Genomic DNA, 17984 nt, shown 5'->3' on the forward strand with positions numbered 1-17984 from the left:
TCCAGCAGAAATTTACCATTATTTTAGATAAACCTTTAGAGAAAGGTCATAGGAAAAGGCCTTACAGTAATAGTGAAAAATAGAAAAAATTGAAAATTAGAAAACCTGATTTTTAGGTGTTAAACTGAAATTAGAATAAACTCTTGAGGAACCTTACAATCTTTTAGAAGATGACTTTATTTAAGGGCAACATTCTTTTCCAATTTCATTCTGGGCCACTATTAAGAATAGAATATATGTTACTTAAAAGATAAGGGCCAAGACCCTAAAAGCAATTCAAAAACTATATGCTAAGCAGGGACAAAAAAAAAAGGGAAAGCCTTGTGTTTTCCTAGTAACAGAATTTACCACAAGCATATGCTTCAATATTCTGCATGAACTATTTTTCTAAACACTAAAGGCCTCATGCCCAGGTGTCTCATATTGCTATAATCCAGCCAAAGAGTGAGGAAGGCACAAGTACGTGAGTCCAGATCACCATCTGCCAGGACAGCCCTGCTCCTGAGCCAAGGCATTACTCGTGGATGCTGCTATGTGGGAGCCTGCAATCAACAGGAATCCAAGAGTACTCCTAAACCAGAGGCTGGACTGTCCACACGTGGAGGCCTATCTTCAGCCAAAAAAGAGTATTTTATCCAGGGAAGCTCATCTAAACACTATCTTCTGCTTACTAATACCATCTCTTCTTACTCTGCTTCAAGCAACTGTCATTTTCCCCCCCACTGTGATCTGTGCCTGTCCAATTTCTGGACTAGTCCATAGGTCCTGCAACGCAGAGACCCATCACACTTAACAGGCATTGCTGATAAAGTGTGTGTGGGCTGAGTGGTTCAACAACTAGATTCACACTGCTTTTAATTTCTAAAAAAAAAAAAAAAAAAAAGAATTTTCCTGTAGGACTTGTCAAGTGGAAAAAAAAACTAGGAAAAGGTAAAATTTTCCACTTTTAGTCAGGAAGGTTTTCTGCCACTTCAGTGCATTCTTCTGTCCCCACTTCATCTAAACCAGCAGTTCTTCTTATTGTTAACAATGTGAAATATTATGCAGGTAGCCAAGACAGGAATGGATGTCTGTTCTGTATCCACCACCAGAAGAATATGAACTCTGTTTTGGCCTGAATTCAGATTTGCTTTCTACAGAATACAAGTTCTAACCACCAGTTTTCAAAGCTGAATGACTGAACTTTCTTTCACCTGCCAATGCACTTGGAGAGAGTGCAGGAGCAGAAGATGCAAGAGGAATCATCCTCTCTGACAGCATTAACCTGGGTCATCTCTGAGATATGTATTACACAGAGATAATACAGTTCACAGCAGTAAGAATATAGGAAGGACCTTCCTATGTCCTGATGTTATGTATGCTTGCATTCACTGTCAAAAATGATCTGCAAGTGATACTAAAGATACTCACTTTCATCAACTTGTTTACCGGGCCTTACTGCAGTCCCATTCTCTCAAAGATCCTCCCCTTTTAATGAATTGTCCTTTTAAAGTCTGAGGAAAGGGCTAAGTTAAGAAAATGAAGGACGCATTCTAACACAATATACAAGAGATTAGATTTCAAAAGCCCCTAGGAAGAAATATTATAGTAGAGCTTCTACCCAAAAACTACAGCTGGAAATAGGAAAGGTTAAACTGAGGTTGACTGCACATTGTTCAGTTTCCACACTAACTGCTGCCTGTAATTCAGCTTCCCAGGCAGAAGCAGCTGCAATCATATTGGGAACAGCCCTGGCAGCCTCCCTCCCTTTCTCTGCAGCTTCTCTTTCCCCAGAAGGACTGAGAAGATGCCCTCCATTTCTGAATTCAAAGCTCAGAATAGAGAAGTGATGCTCATACATTCCACTGTTCTGATACATCTGCTCATGCCTCAGCTGGTCACAGCCAAGTCACACAAGCATATTCCAGCTTAGATGAAGGCAACAACCCATTCTCCATACCAGCAACTACTACACTGCTCACCTTCCCTCTGGCTGTACTTCGTCTTGGATCAGAGAGGAAGAAATAAAAAGTAATCAGAAGGGTGGCAGTAGCAGCAGCAGGCAGCCTGGGCAGCACAAAAAGAAAATTAAGGGAAAACTCCTCAGTAATTCCTTCAGACTCCAGAACTACTCTCAACCTCCATACTAACCATATAACATCTAGAGACATCCCAGCTCTCTGCCTCCCTGTCATGCTTCAGGTTCACCTTTATTCAGATTCTGAGAGATTCCAGTCTTCCTTCCCTTCCTTGTAAGACTTCATTAAAATCCTGATAACCACACTTAAGCTCTATCTGCAATAGGTCACCTCCTCCACAAGTGCCATGCAAGCTTTTTCCCTGCTCACCTAGCAGTCTACAAAACATGTCAGACCACACTGAAAAATCCCCAAATCCACCACACCAAACTTTGGCCCTTGACCCACATCCCTACACCACCTTAACCCAAACAACTACCCTTTTACTGTCACAGTTTCAGGCAAGACAGTACCTAAGGGACTGTACAATGCTCTTTGCCTTATCTCCAGCATTACTTCAGGAAATTAATTAACCACAAGGTAAAGTTTGCAAGTCATTTCAGAAACATGTAAACTGGATCATTAAATATTTACAGAAGATGTTACATGGTTTTGCATGAAACTTGACAGCCCTGGAATGCTTATTTGAGGCATCTAGTCAGAGCCTGGGAAAGGAAGAGGAGAAGGGAAAAGACTCTGGAGTGGGAAGAAGGAAAGAATAGTTAATCCCTCTTCTCTCAAATGAGTTCTACAAAAAAGCACACATTATAATACACTTTTCCATGACTGCACAGAGAGTTCCTGCATACATGTCCTGGAAATAATCAGTGTAGTGCTTTTACAAGCATGGTCCTCACATTTTACACTTGGAGTCACTTTTCCAGTCCCTTATTCCTCCCCATACATTAGACTTTAGCCTCCCTGTTAGTCTATTAGCTGTCACTTTGTTTAGGGAACACAGTTCCCTTACAGTACAGAACAGAAAACAGAAGTCTAAAGATCATCACAACCCCCCTACCTCCAACATTAATGTTTCACAGTATCCACCTGATATGTCAGTTAGTAACCGAGTATGAAAAGGAGCTAAAGCTTATAAGGGAATTACTAAACATAAAAAGGAGTTTTGGTAACACTTCTATGATGGCAGTTTCTCTAATCAAAGCTGAATAAAATTATTCAAACAGTTCTATGCTAAAGAACAAGATCCAGGAGCAGTTTTACCAGATGTTTGCAGGAACAGGGAGGAAAATAAAGACTTTTTAAAAATCTTTTCACAACAAATTTGCATGTTTTCAATTTATGCATTGCCATTAATAGGATTTTGAACCTTCAGAGCACAAGAAAACACCATGAGGATAACCAAGCACTGGCACAGGTTGTCCAGAGAGGTTGTGGAGTCTCCCTCCTTGGAGATATTCAAAAGCCATCTGGACAACCAGAACTAGATGGCCCCACTTGAGCAGGGGGTTGGACCAGACACCCTCCAACCTCAGCTACTCTGTGATTTGGTGAACCTCTCACATTCTGTTTCTCACATTCTCTAGTTTCTCATTGTTCAGACTGTCAGCAGCTTTAACAACTGAGCTGACCAGCTTTAACAACTGCTTAGTAGCCTGTCTGTTAAGCACAACAGTAGGATCATGTAGTTATTCACCTCAGTGATCTGAATCTGATTATTTTAATTAAAAAGTAAGAAAGCAATATAAAGCCTTCTGGCTTGATGGTCTATCCACAGGCCTTAAGTCCAGCAGGTACATCTAGTGAATGACATTGCTCCACAGATTCTGCATGGGGCAGTGTCTACTGAAGTGCCTGTGACCCAGTCCCAGGTGTCCATGCAGAAATAAATGAGTTGCACTTTCTAAGGAGCAGAGGCTGCTGGGCAGAGGTTACTGCAGGAGGGATGGGGCTGCTGCAGCTGGCTCAGCCAGCTCTGGCCTAAGTACAGCCTGTGAGCTAATGTGAATTCCTTGGCACAAAGCAAACACCTGAATTCTTTGGAAACCACAGGAATCCAGCCCAGAAATGGTGAATATCCCAGAGAAGCCACTGTCAATTAGGAAGCCAGGCTACTGAAGGAAGGGTGTGACAAGGCTGAGTGGTGTGAGCTCAGGTGGCAGCATGGCAGCTAGAGGCAGGTGCTGCGAAGCCCAGAGGTCTAACTCCAGAGCTAACCCTTTGTGTCCCACTGGAAAGTCTCCCCAAGCTGCTGCTACTTGGGCCTTTTGCAAGAATATTTGTGTTTTAGCTCAGTTTTGCTGCTTCTTTTTCTCTAATCTATTTTTCAAATTCAGTGTAAATCTGAATGACACATTCCTGATGGTCTAAGACCCTTCCAGCTATTCAAGCTCAGAAATAGGGTTGTCTAAACATGGTTTAGGAGAAAAAGCAGTCGATCAAGAAGTCTCCCCAAAACAAGGAGCCATTTCATGATGAATTCCCCACACTGTGTCGAGCCCTCATCATGCCTGCAGGCACCAAGGGAGGTCCATCAGGCTCCTTTCTGTCTCAAGCAGAAGGAGGTGAAGATAGACAGGAGAGAGAACTAGTAAAACAGGGAAGGCTCACAAACAGCACAAGCTATTCCTGCCCTATGTTCTCTTCAGCTGTACTTCAGGCATAAGTCAGGCTTGTTATTCTCTACTTACATGAATGCCCCTCCAAAAACCAGCATAATCCACCAACTCAGCAGTTGGCTCTAAGTGAAGCCTTGGGACTCCCACATAAATGGGCTTGGTGAGTCACCTTCAGAAGCATGTCAAAGTTTAAAATTAAGACTGTAGTTTATTAACAATGTACCTCTTATTCAAACTAAGATATAAAAGGTATGTCAATAAATATATTACATCGCTTGTTTTGGAAATCACAGATAAATAAAACTACCAAGATTTTAATGTATGATCAGATGACAGAGTTATACCCTCAGAAAACCTGGACCAAGCTTGCCATATAAAAGGTATGTCAATAAATATATTACATCGCTTGTTTTGGAAATCACAGATAAATAAAACTACCAAGATTTTAATGTATGATCAGATGACAGAGTTATACCCTCAGAAAACCTGGACCAAGCTTGCCATGACCATCTCATTTTCCAAACCTGTATCTTCAATGCAAAGGTCCCAGCTACAATTCTCCAGGCTGTGATCACAGACAACCAATCTAGATTATAATTGTCCTTTCCAGTAAAAAGTTACTAAATATTTGCCAATTTAACAGATGTATGGCAGCACATTGTGTCTACTTTTTTTTAATATGTACTAGAAAAGCGTTCAACACACTTTACAACCCAACAGGAGGATCTTAAGTCACTCAGTCCTGTTTTATGTCTTACACACAGCTTCAGTCTTGTTTCAAGCCTCAAGTAAGAGAAAAAAATCCCCACCCCACTCCACTCCCTCCAAACAGATCACTGCATATCTCCAAATTAATCTATTAGCAGCATTCCTTCTAGAGGTCCACCAGGCACAAAATATGCAAGGAGTTTTGACAGAGTTCAAGGGAGGAACAACTAGAAAAGTTGTATTGTAACAGAAGATAAAAACAGAGCACATTCACTGATACCACTCTTAATAACTCTCCAGAAGTCTGACAGTTGACTCTCTTCACTTGAGACTCTGTCCCCTTATATAGCTTATTTCACATGGAGTAGGATGGAAATAGCTAGAGAAGGAACCTACTCAACATTAGTGCTTCCTGAGTTCTACTCAGTATTCTTTTAGAGGATAAACAGAAAATAACCCAAAAAAAACACCCCAATGCAAACATTTTGAAGTCATTATCTTACTGAAAAACTGCATTTAAAAATTAATAAAAAAGATAGAAAGAACTATGGCCAGGGCAAACCAAATAGTTATTTAGTACTTCCAGCACAACAACTGAAGGGTATGTTACACACATCTAGGTATATACCCTTCCTGTCTCCTTCAAATGAAACTTGGAAAGTGAAATAAAAGGTACAAAAATATTTGGTGTGCAATATCTTACTTCTTCTCAGCTCTGAAGCCTCAAATTCCACTCTAGATCATGTCATGACAAGTCTAGCTGTGCCAGAAGAAGCAAGGCCTAAGGAAATATCTAGTCAAACATCACAAATATATTGTTATACCATGTCTGTTCCTTGTAAAGATCATTACATCTTATGGTTTCCTCATAACACTCCTTTTCTAGTAGAGGCCACCAACTTTACTGAAACAGTCAGGTTCCTCTTGAAATATGCAAAGCATAACACTAGAGAGGAACATGACCTTTCAGACAGATTAAGAAAACGGGGAAAAAAAATTAAACCACCAAGCTAGGTCATCCTTACTACACTTCAGAGACTATCTGCCTTCAGAAAGCAAATTCAAAACATGGAAGTCACTATAGTGCACCACAAGCACTAGCTGAGGTTCCAAAACCAGATTGCTTTGTTCGGCTGGTATTTTTCACCTTAGATTGCTTCTATACCACCTCTGATTCCAGACCCTGACATTACCTCCCAGTTCTCTGCTAGAAATTGTTTCTACTCTTAAGCAGCATGGGTTTTGTTGGGTTTTTTTCTTAAGCAAAGTATTAAAAACAACTTCTACTTCTCAGGGTTAAAACATTTCCCTCCTCCTGCAGAGCTAAACTTTTGTCCCAGCTTTAAACCAAAGCATTACACTATGTGGGGCAATACAATGCTCTCTCCCAGCATGTAACTCACACTGTAAAATGAATGGCAAAACAGCTAAATAGGAGCCATAATCTAGTAACTCCAGGTTCTCTACCTCTCACCAACCGAATCTGCAAATGCAGGGTATGGGGAAAACGCAAACGGCTACAAACTAAAGACCACTAGCGCCATCTGGAGGTCACATAAAATAGTCCACCTAAAGTTTTATCAACCTCTGCTCACCTTGAGCGCTGTCCTCCAAAGAGAGCTTGCCAGCACTTGCAGCATGAATATACCAGCTGTACAACCACAGTAGACGGGAAAAGCTTAAGGATAATTAAAGATACTGTCTGCAATAAACTTACAGCTATCATGTGAAAGCATTTAACTACAAGTCTAGCCATAGCTGACACTTCAGCTGAAATTGCTCAGTGGGCAGTTGAAGTTTAATAACAGAACCAGAGCTACTCTCTGTAGCCCGGAGTTATCTCTCTTGGAGGAGAGATAATAGCTCATTATTTTCATTTCCTCTACACCTCTTCCATAGCTGTATTGGTAGAGTGGACCATACTGCAAAACAGCATTAACATACCTAGTGCCACATTTAGTCTCCATAGGCTATCTACCTCTCACAGAAAGCTGAAGGATGGGATGTAATTTGAAAGAAAGGAAAACTTTAATTAGTAATACTGTGGTATCCTGTAGATGCATGTTCTACTTGTTATGTGTGTCAACACCACGTGCACCAGATTTGATTATAGTTCAAACAAATGGAATCTAAACACACATAAAACTGCTAAGGATTTCAGAACACTGAAAAATGATTCACAAGTATTGCTGCCAGATGGGCATTGAGAAGATAGGCATGGAATACAGAGAGTCCAGAATTGCTGAGACTGATGTTTCCGAATGGCTACCCAGATATGCACTTCCACACTCTTACCCTCAAGCAAAATATATTACTGGCAAAAAATGCACACTTATCCTCAGAGTAGAATACTTCTGTTTATACAGAGGGATTTTTTCCAGAAGTAAACTCCTTTGTTACAAGATCAGCAGAACCACCTTTAAGATATTAATGATGGTGCAAATCCTATTTTTAAAGGCCTGCTACATACTGCCCATTCTGAGAACACACTGGAATTCTATGCTATCTTGTTTCCTTCTTTACTTTCTAAAAACATGCAATATTAGCAGGTAACAATTCAGCTGCCAGTTCCCAAGGGAAAAGTCTTGCACGATTGGCATGTTTAAGGCTCCCTTTCTAAAGTGAATATAGTTGTTAAGCTTTCCACTTATGAAGACGAGCTTCCCCTTTCTACCTCCTTTTAGGGAAAAAATGTGTTCACATTATCTTTGCAGGCAGAGGCACATCACAACATACCTGAAAGGCATTCATCAATTTAATGGATATTTCTTGTAGGATCCTTATTTATGCATTCTTTGGGATTCATTATCTTCTTGGGACAAAGATAATTTGGATTCAGTATCTACCAAAGTCAGAGCCATGTCAGGCATGAACCCTAGAGATACTCTGAATACATCAGATGTGCTTGTAAGAGAGACACAGCATTAAGGAGTAGAGAGGCAAGCCAAGAAATGCGTGGATCACCGAGTTCAGTACTGAAAAGGAAGATTTCTCCCATACCTGGCCAATCCTTCCTCGTAGAGATAGATGACAAGTGGATCATAGGATGTAACCAGAACATAGAGACGCACATCGAACTTGAAATCTGAAATACAGTTGTCAAGAGTCAGTCACTACAAATATCTTTCAGACATCATAACCAGTTGAGGAATTTCGACAGACTCTGAGAGCAACAAACCATTATCTGGTGATGACATAGATGCCCGAAACTCTCCCGGGCAAAAAGCTTCCACGTTTTAATTAATTCTTTAGTTACATTTGTCTGATGCTAGATCACTCAATTATTCAACTAAACTCCTGCAAAGCCTGCAGAGATCGTCAGATGCAGGGTTGGGGGAAGGGAGAAAAGCAATTCCTAAGCACACTCACCATCTATGAGCAAGGGATTGCTGATGTATCGAGACACCAAGATGTTGTCTTCCACTATAATTTGGTTTGGCTGCAGAAGAACAGAGAATTTTAAGAGTGAAAAAACAGAAGATGTAAGGAATAAGAAGAAATTAGATCAAATCCACCATTTTTCCTGCCTTTCCCTCTTAAAGCCATCCTGTACCAATAAGTATGTCTGGGGAAGGAAAAAACAAAATCAAAAGGAAAAAACATAACTGTCTGTCACAACATATATAAGGTAATTAGATCCTAAAGAGAAGTCTATGAATGATTACGTTGCCAAAAAAACCTGCTCACTGAATTTTCCAGTAAAATATTCAGAGTAGCATACAGATTTAACAGCCACATGGCAATGATGTAAAACTAGCAGAAAAAAAATAACAAACCTTCACATCTAAGAAGTAACTGTTACTCTGTTTGCTTCTCAAGGGTTTAACCAAACATGGAGAAGGGGTTTAGAAGACCCAGGATGGAGTATGTAACTACAGTTGGTAAAGTCCCAAGTGAAGAAAATGACTCAACCTGTGATCTTTATAACTACATCCTGGGCTGGTATCCAGCCTTTTTACCTACCTTCTACTGAGTCTCAATTCACAGCAGGAGCGCCTGTACCCAAAAGAAGCTACACTTGTAGGTAAGAACAGAAAGCCCCAACTATGACAAATACACACTGCAAAGTTATGGGATCTGTTGCAAAAGCTTTTACTTTTTGCTATATGCAAGACTCTCTTGTAACCAGTTTCTTGCACAACACTTTATTGCCTTCAGTTTGCAAAAGAGGCCAAGAGAATCACAGGATTCTGCCTTTATTCAATTTTTTCAGCCACAACACCAGCAACTTGAGCTGAAAACCTAAGCATATAAAATGCTCATATAGAATGTGAGAGAACAAGCTCAACTACCCCCAGAATATCACATGAAAGTGACACACTGCTCTACATACATCAGGGAAACACAAAGGTTTGTAATTTGTTTGGAGGGGTTATTGTTGTTTTCAAAAACTTTTGTGGTAAGATTCTAGAAGACACCCTTTTAATGGCATCACACTGAAGGAAACTGCCCTGTGGGCCAAACTAGCTGCACTGTTTCTCAAACAAAATACACAAAGGGATATTGGTCCCAGAAGGGTATTTTCCCCAGGTCATGGCCAACTGCCATGTGAGCCTGAGCTCATTCCTCCCTTTCAAGCAAAGAAAAAACTGAGTGTAGCTCTGGAAATACTGACCTCATACATTTGGCAAATTGCTCCCTTATTTTATGGGAAATGATCCAAGTAGAGAACAGATGAGGCAGCATGACCCCTTCAGTGCAGGGAAGGCTAAAGGGGTTTGAATGAGTGAAAACAAAATGACTCAACAGTCATTTTGCTGCTGAGCATATTTATTGGAATCCCCTCATGTGTTTGGCTCCAGTTCAGATGTATTTGTTACCTATGACAACTGCAAAGCCCACAATGAGCAAAAGACACTAAAACCTGGGCATTGATTTCAAAGAACTATCTCCATTACACCTTAGGAAGGCCACACTGTCCTTTAGATAACATAGCTTTAAGATTAATACACTTCCTACTCTATCAAGGTTCATTTAAACTGGTCTTTTCCATGGGGAAGTGGGAGACAAGGTGTTTGTTTGAGGACCGTTTAGGTTATACAGGGAAACAACTAAGGAGAGTTCTGGAAATCTCCACAAGGTCAGCCTACCATCAGCCACAAAGAGAGCATGACGCAGCGCAGCTTCCCAAACTGTCTCAGGGAGTATAAACTTGCTCCTAATAAGCTAAGACTTGAAGATAGATTACAAGATGAGCACAGCATACAAAGAGATAGACTGCTTTTGGTTACACAGCACAGGTCCAGGCAGACCTTCCAAGCTGCCCAAGGCTGTTGAACTGCTCACCAATATGTGGCTGAAATTGAGAGTAAGGCCAGTGTCCAATTATATGCCTCCAGGCCTCTTGCCTGGAAGTCAACATAGTTTTAAAGACAGTGTTACTGAAGGGCAGTCCTTTTAGTGAACACTTACATTATTTACCAGGTAAACACCTCGACCTCTGGAAGAGGCCACAGGTTTCACTATCCACGGGCCTCTGTCCTTCGAATAGGTATCTGGTTAAAAGAAAACAGCACAAGTCTGCAACATTTTCCATTTTGCTTCATAACAGAGGAGCAGGAATCCGGAATGTTGCCTATGGTAAATGCTTTAGAGAACTCCGCAAGCAGATCAAAGTCTGCTTTTCCCATGTGCTATTTCACCCCTTTGGAATCACTGCAATTATTACAGCTCCTTCCTGAAGCCCCCTCTGCTGCTCTGATAGATTCATTTTTCTATCCTATGCCTCCTTCTGGTGCTTCTTACTTCAGTACTCCCAGGCATTAGGCAGGGATATTGTGAAGCTGATCATCAACAACACTCTGCACATAGAAACTGCTCCATTTTGGAGTCTTAAGCCCATATCAGCTTTTTGAAAACTTACACAGGCATGGAGTAAACAGCAGAGTATAAATTACATAAAGAAATCATGTGGACCTTTTCTACTGTCTTCCCAGCTTCCTCTAATTTTGTTGCCTTAACCACTGGCATGATCAAAAGGCTAGGATATTAAAAATAGCGCCCTTCCCCCCACATCCCATAATTTTAAGTCTGGGCATCACCAGCCATTCACTTACTACAGAAGTCCTGGTACTCTGTCGGGAGGATAAAGGTCTGAGGTAAGATATGGAATGCCTTGAACCCATGGGTCAGCTGCATTCGACAGACATTCTTGTACAGTCTGTCCTTTCGTGTCAGTTCATATGACCTGGAGTTCCAAAACAAGAGACTGTATCTATTTTTTTCCCTGACATAACATCAATCCTTTGTCCTAGCTGCTGAAGTATCTGTAGGTTTGTCAGATGCCTAACCCTAACCCACAATTACTCTCAAGCTTTACTGCCTCTACCTTATGGCAGTATTAATATAATTTTGTGGCACTTCTTGCAATTTCCAAGACAGACTGAAGCACAGCAATCTGTTATAATGGTGGTTACAAACTTTAGCTGAGGACATAGGACTATGCCTCTAACTAAAAACCCATAGTCACAAATAATTTATCATCAAATAAAGAAAATAAAATTAAAAACTTGGGCTACAGACAAGCATTTTAATTCATATACTGTTCCCCAAAAACCCCAAAGACCATTAAGAATGAAGACAGCATGTGGCACTGGCCCGGTCTGTTGGGATTTTACAGTACCATGTATACTCTATTTTTTGGGGGGTTCTATGTTCAGATTTTTGCAAATCCTCACAGAGATGTTCAACAAAACATGGTATCAAGGCCTTACCTAGGGAAATGATTGACTTTCTGAACATCTGTAAGGGTACGCAGCAAGCAGGGTTTCAAGTGTGATCCTGTCCACATGAGATTATAATCACTGCTACTAGGGTGAACCTAAAAAGCAACATAAAAAACACCACACACAAAAACATCAAGCTAATGAAAAGCAACACCACTTTGTCCCTCAATCTACAAGGCCAAAGCAACTCTAGTTTAGTTTGATCTCCTCTACTATCTCTAATATGAGGCCAACTCCAGCCAAACTGCTGCCTTAAGGTATTCCTGTGCTGGGAAATAACCATATCAAATTTTTCTATACGAAGTTGTGACACTGTTATTTTCATAGACAGTTTAAACACAGTTTGTAAAGCATTTTAAATCTCTTAGGAAATCTGTCAGATCAATTCCTTAAGTTGCTGTTATTCTGAAAAAAAACCTAACCGATACATCTCTCAAATGGTCATTAGCTGCATACAGGACATTTTTTAGAGCAAGACAGGTACTAGAAGAGAAGTGTGAAATACTACATCAATACTTCTGAGAGCTGGTAAAGGCTGAGAAATTAAATCATTCAGATCTTCTCAAGGGTGTGATGCTTTAAAAGCCAAAAGAGAAAAAACACATGAACAAACTTCAGCATTCCTTTTTCCCTATTTTTGAAGGCTTAAGTCTAATGAGTTCTCCTTTGAGAGAGCAAAATGACATGTTTTCAGTCTAACTAGCAGAGTACATTAAAAGACAAAACCAAAAACCTCAAGGGAGCCCACAGCAACTTCCTGGTTCTAACCCTGCAGAGTTTAAAAAAAACCAAAATGACCAAACAAAACACACAAAAATATCCAAAAACATTATCATCACCTCCCAGCCCAGCACAAATCAATGAGAAGCTCATTGCACTCACCTCATGGAACCCGTGGGCAGACAGAATGCTCCTAACCAGCCGGCTGTCTGTCCGCACAATCTTATAGGACATGTGAAAACGCTCTGTGAAGAGGCAAAGAGACACAGGATTAAAGTCTGCACCTGGAAGAATGAAACAAAGTCACTGATGCTACCAAAGAAAAGGACTCAGACGGTACAGCTGCACTTATTCACAGAGAGTAGCAGCACATAACAGGCAAAGGGAGATAGGAAATGCCAAAATCAACATCACTGAACTGACTTACATCAATCCTTAGCTATAATATAGTAGCATCACAGAACCCCATGATATAAAAAATAAAGCACAAGACAGCCTAACAAATATCCAGATTATTTTTTTAAATCATTCTATTGTACAGACTACTTTATAACACTCCAAACATGATTTCAGGTATCTTCTCTATTCAATATTGGTATTCCTAGAAGTGATCATGTATAATGCCCCTCATTGACATGGCTAGCTTACGTGATCACTTTTTAGATCCTGAAAACCCAAAATAAAGCACTGAATTTTTGTTTACACCTCATTCACCTGTACCAATCTTCCAACAAGTAACTGCAAATACAGTAAGAAATAAAGTAAATAGTACAAGGAAATAAAAAGATAAACTCACTATACAAGTAGAAAGTCATAAAAACAAAGGCAGTAAGCAGCCCTGGAGGTATAAGACAAACCAAAATCAAGTAGCAAGACTAGAGGTCAGTTGTAATATAAAAGGATGTGGCAATCCAAAAAAGAGTTCAAAGAAGTAGAGAAAGAAATTGCAACACTAGAATACAGAACTGCCTAGAAAAGGCAGTTTACAAATTGATTCAAACTGACAATAAAAGGGTGAAGATTAGATTAAACTTCAGGAATTATGTTCTATCAACAAAAATAAGTCAAAAAAGTGAGAAGTACCATAATCAGGAACAAGACAGAGGTGGAGGAAATTTAACAAGTTTCAGTATTCAGCAGTAAACTTGTTAAACCATGGGAGAAAAAGTAGGAAAGACCCCACGCTCCAGTAAAAATGCGAGTTACAATTACCATCAGCTTCTGGCACCATCCAAGTATGTTTTTAACTCACATGAAAAGGTTCAGGAGTTTCCACATATAAATCACCTTCTCCACCCCTTACCCCAATGAGCCAGAAGCATTTCTACTTGGATAATATATTAGAAACTAAAGCACCAATTACCTAAGAAAGGAAAAAGCAAGAGAAGAAAGAAGTGTCAGCACCTTCACAAAAAGAAGCTGAGTAGATTTTAGCTTTTCTCCAACTCAGCATGTCCAGAACGAGCTCCCAGCTGTACACACCCACAAGTATTAACTTTTCAAATCCAAAGTGACTGCTCATAACAACTCAGCTTCTTTAGAGGCTCTCCATTATTTGACACTAGGCAGGTTTGGTCTCCCAACTCAAGTGCTGCCAGCAACCATATTGTTTATGGCCTTCTCAGGGTTGTGAAGCTGTAGACTCAGAGATTCGTCACTACAGCTTATTATTGTTCAACTGTGGGGCTGGCTGCTTTATTTCCCAGTGAAATACTCTCAAATCTCACTGCAATGACTGATTTTAAGGTCTTAGCTATGGTGAATTTGTATTCTGGTTCTAAGTTCTAGCATGGCCTCCAAGTTCAATTTGCAAGCAGACAGTTCCAATTCAAAACACATCAGGGTCCAGTGGAGGGATAGACACTTACCATAGTCCAAAGACATAAGCATTCACCAAGAGATTAAGTGTATTTGAATGTCCCAGTGGTCAGAGACAAGAGAGGATTCTAATTTCTTTCCTATCATGTCCTCTTCCCACCACAAAGTGAAGGGAACATCAGGTAAGAGACTTTTACCTCATGCCTTCAAGGCAAAAGTTGGCACATAGTAGCACCTACCTCCAATTAGACGGAGGTAGCTGTCCTTAGTCAGAATGGCTTCAGCATGAAACACCAAGACAGGGATCCGCCTGCAGCCACCACCAGTCCACTTGATACACGGATGATCCCTGAAAGGACAAGACAATCAGTATTAGCAACTGCTGAGCTTCATACATGCAGCAGTTAGGTACAGTAACAACACAGCAATTCTCCATACTCAGCCACGTAGCCTGTGGACAGGACACAAGCAAACACACTGAGGAAAATAGTGAAAGATTAGTGAGGAGGACTGTAAACATGCCTAAGTGACTTACAGCTTTGGTGTAGAAAAATACATGTGACAGTCTAACTGTTGCCTGTCTTGGTGTGTTTCACAAGTAGAACTGAAGTCAGATAGCACAGCACTGCAATAGACTTCAAGGCACTCTACCGAATATGCCTGAGATTCCTGCCCTACAGTGGGAAAGGTCAAAGCACAGTGGTAAAATATACTTGCAAGAATCCCTGAAAAACAGGTGTTTTTCACTGAGCAGCAGCTTCAGTGATCCTCTAGCAGGGACCAAGCTCCACAGTGCCTGCCTCTCTGCTTATGTGCCTCTGATGCTGCTTTGGAGACCCCCCAGTGAGCAAGGGAACGAAAAGAAATTTATTCTTTGCATTTCAGCCGGTTTTATGGTTGAACCTAAGCTCTGCCTGTGCTGACTCCACACATACATGTGCTGGGCATCTGTGGTGGTTCCAGGTTGTACCCTGGCTAGATGACAAGCGCCCACCAAAGCTTCTCCATCATTCTCTTTCACAGCTGGACAGGTAAGAAAAAATTTACCAAAAGATTCATGAGTTACAGGCAGGGAGGGATCACTCACCAATTACAGTCACAAGCAAAAGAGACTCAACTTGTGGAAGTTAATTGAACTTACTACCAATCAAAATCAGAGCGGGATAAGGAGAAGTAAATCAAATCTTAAAAACACCTTTTCCCCACCCCTCCCTCCTTCCTGGGCTTAACTTTATTCCTGAATCTCTACCCCCTTCCTCTCAGCACTGCAGGGAGACGTGGAATGGGGGTTACAGCCAGTTCATCACGTGTTGTTTCTGCCATTGCTTCCTCCTCAGGGAGAGCTCATACCCTGCTCAAGGATGGGGTCCCTTCCCACAGCAGACAGTCCTCCACAAACTTCTCCAACGTGAATCCTGTCCACGGGCCACAGTTCTTCATGAACTGCTCCAGCATGCATCTCTTTCCACAGGGTGCAGTACTTCAAGGAAAGGCTGCTCCAGCATGGGTTCCCCACAGGGTTACAAGTCCTGTCAGCAAATCCGTTCCAGGGTAGGTTCCTCTCTCCATAAGTCTGGAGGTCCCTCCCAGGAGCCTGTTCCAACACAGGCTTTCCACGGGATTCCAACCTTCTTTTGAGCATACACCTGCTTCAGTGTGGGGCTCCTGTACGAGCTGTAGGTGGATCTCTGCACCCCCACAGACTTTCATGGACGGCAGGGGCACAGCTACCTCACCATGGTCTTCACCACAGGCTGCAGGGAATTCCATCTCTGGCACCTGGAGCATCTCTTTGCCCTCTGACCTTGGTGGCTGCAGAGCTCTTCCTGTCACATATTCTCACTCCTCTCTTCTCTGAGCACTATTACCCCCATGCAATAACTTTTTTTCTCTTCACAGGTATGTTACCACAGTGGTGTTTCTACCATCATTCCTGTGCTCCATCTTGACCAGTGGCAGCTCCATATTGGAGCATTGGCTCAGTCAGACACAGAGGAAGCTTCTAGCAACTCCTCACCAAACCTACCCTGTAGCCCTCCCACTACCAAAACCTGGCTACACAAATGCAATACAGCACCCTTGGTGCAGCTACAAAGGGAATCTTCCTCTTGAGTTCATCTTGCCAGTCCGAGTTCTGTTTAATCCTGTTTAGTTCTGTATTTATTTTAGTGGGTATAATTTAGGAGAGGCCTCATGAGCTTTCACAGCTACAGTTCTCTGAGCTTATAGCCTGAAAACAAGATCTATAATTCATGATAAACCACAATTGCTGGTATCCACACAACCAGACCTTGCAATGCAGGTTCCAGCCTCCAATTTTAGAACTGCAGATCAGTGCAGTCTGCCTGGCTGTAATATTGGAGTTTGAAGTGCACAAAGAAAACACACTAATGCAGCGTTTGAGAGACTAGGACAGACTTGGCTCAACACAATGGATAAAGCTGTGTATTCTTCCCTTTTAATTCCTGTCAGATACAGTGGAATGCAAGGAAAGAATTAAAGAATGATGCCCCCCAGTGCACCACTTAAGCTACAGGATCTGAGATGCGGTGATCAGTTCTGTACAAACCAACAAGATACACTGGGAAATATGATCTCCGCAGAGGAATTAAGGACACACCAAAAAAATTAAGACCTGTTATATCAAATTCTAGGATCACGCAAAGAAAAAACTGTCAATCTCCCTATGCAAATAAGACTCTGGCTGTTTATTACCACTGCACAAGGAAATTAAAAACATGGAAAAGTTAACAGAAAACAGAGACTGAGGGGTTGGAGAGACATCTCTACACTAACAAGAAGAAATATAAAGACTGACAGAGATATACAAAAGCATTTATCTACAGAATACAAAAGATCATTGTCTGCCAAAGGTTTGGAGGAGCTACACAAGACAAAACACTTCCAACACTTAGAAAAAAGGAGCAGAGATAAAAGGGCAACTTTCTGATGCTAGGACAAGGGCTCTTAAGGGTAGTCTTGGTCCTCTTAACAAAGTCACCATTATCACCCAGACAAATTAATTTCACAGCACTCCCACCTGCTTCCACTACCTCTAAAAATAATTTTTAAAAGAAATCTACAACTGGGGTGCAATTTACTATTCAGACTGGAAGGGAACCAAGAAGTTTCCAGAATTTACACTACAGGCCAGAGCCTTATGTAAGTGGACAAGGAGCTGAGGCAACAGGGCAGGAGTTTATATTAAGCCTGTCCTGAGGATTTGCAGCAAGGCTCAATCCTCCAGGTGACAGTCATTCATTCCTAGCATGACCCCTGGTCACTTGATGCAGACACACTGCTACAGTTACATTCTAGGTGAAGTTAGTTCTGGACCTTTCCATCCTTGAGGATCTAGCAGATCTAAGCCAACCACTTGCTACAAAGCAACATTCCTCTAAATCTCTTAAGACACTGTTGTCTGCAGCTAGGCACTCAGT

General features: G+C 41.3%; 1 protein-coding gene across 4 annotated transcripts in view; it reads right to left on the minus strand.

The window, feature by feature from the left end:
- TTLL5 (tubulin tyrosine ligase like 5) overlaps positions 1-17984 on the minus strand; it is a 120423-nt gene that overhangs the window by 101072 nt on the left and 1367 nt on the right. For all 4 annotated transcript variants that reach the window (XR_014590434.1, XR_014590435.1, XM_083864166.1 and 1 more), the window contains exons 3-9: positions 14784-14893; positions 12889-12971; positions 11995-12101; positions 11338-11468; positions 10694-10776; positions 8651-8720; positions 8282-8366 (exon numbers count right to left, since the gene is read on the minus strand). Coding sequence is in view for 2 of the 4 variants with exons in the window: in XM_083864166.1 (XP_083720292.1) it covers positions 8282-8366; positions 8651-8720; positions 10694-10776; positions 11338-11468; positions 11995-12101; positions 12889-12971; positions 14784-14893 (669 nt within the window). In the remaining 2 variants the exon portion in view is untranslated. The remainder of the gene's footprint in view (positions 1-8281; positions 8367-8650; positions 8721-10693; positions 10777-11337; positions 11469-11994; positions 12102-12888; positions 12972-14783; positions 14894-17984) is intronic.

This window comes from Zosterops lateralis (genome assembly GCF_965231275.1).
Source record: "Zosterops lateralis genome assembly, chromosome: 6".
NCBI classification, from domain to species: Eukaryota; Metazoa; Chordata; class Aves; order Passeriformes; family Zosteropidae; genus Zosterops; species Zosterops lateralis.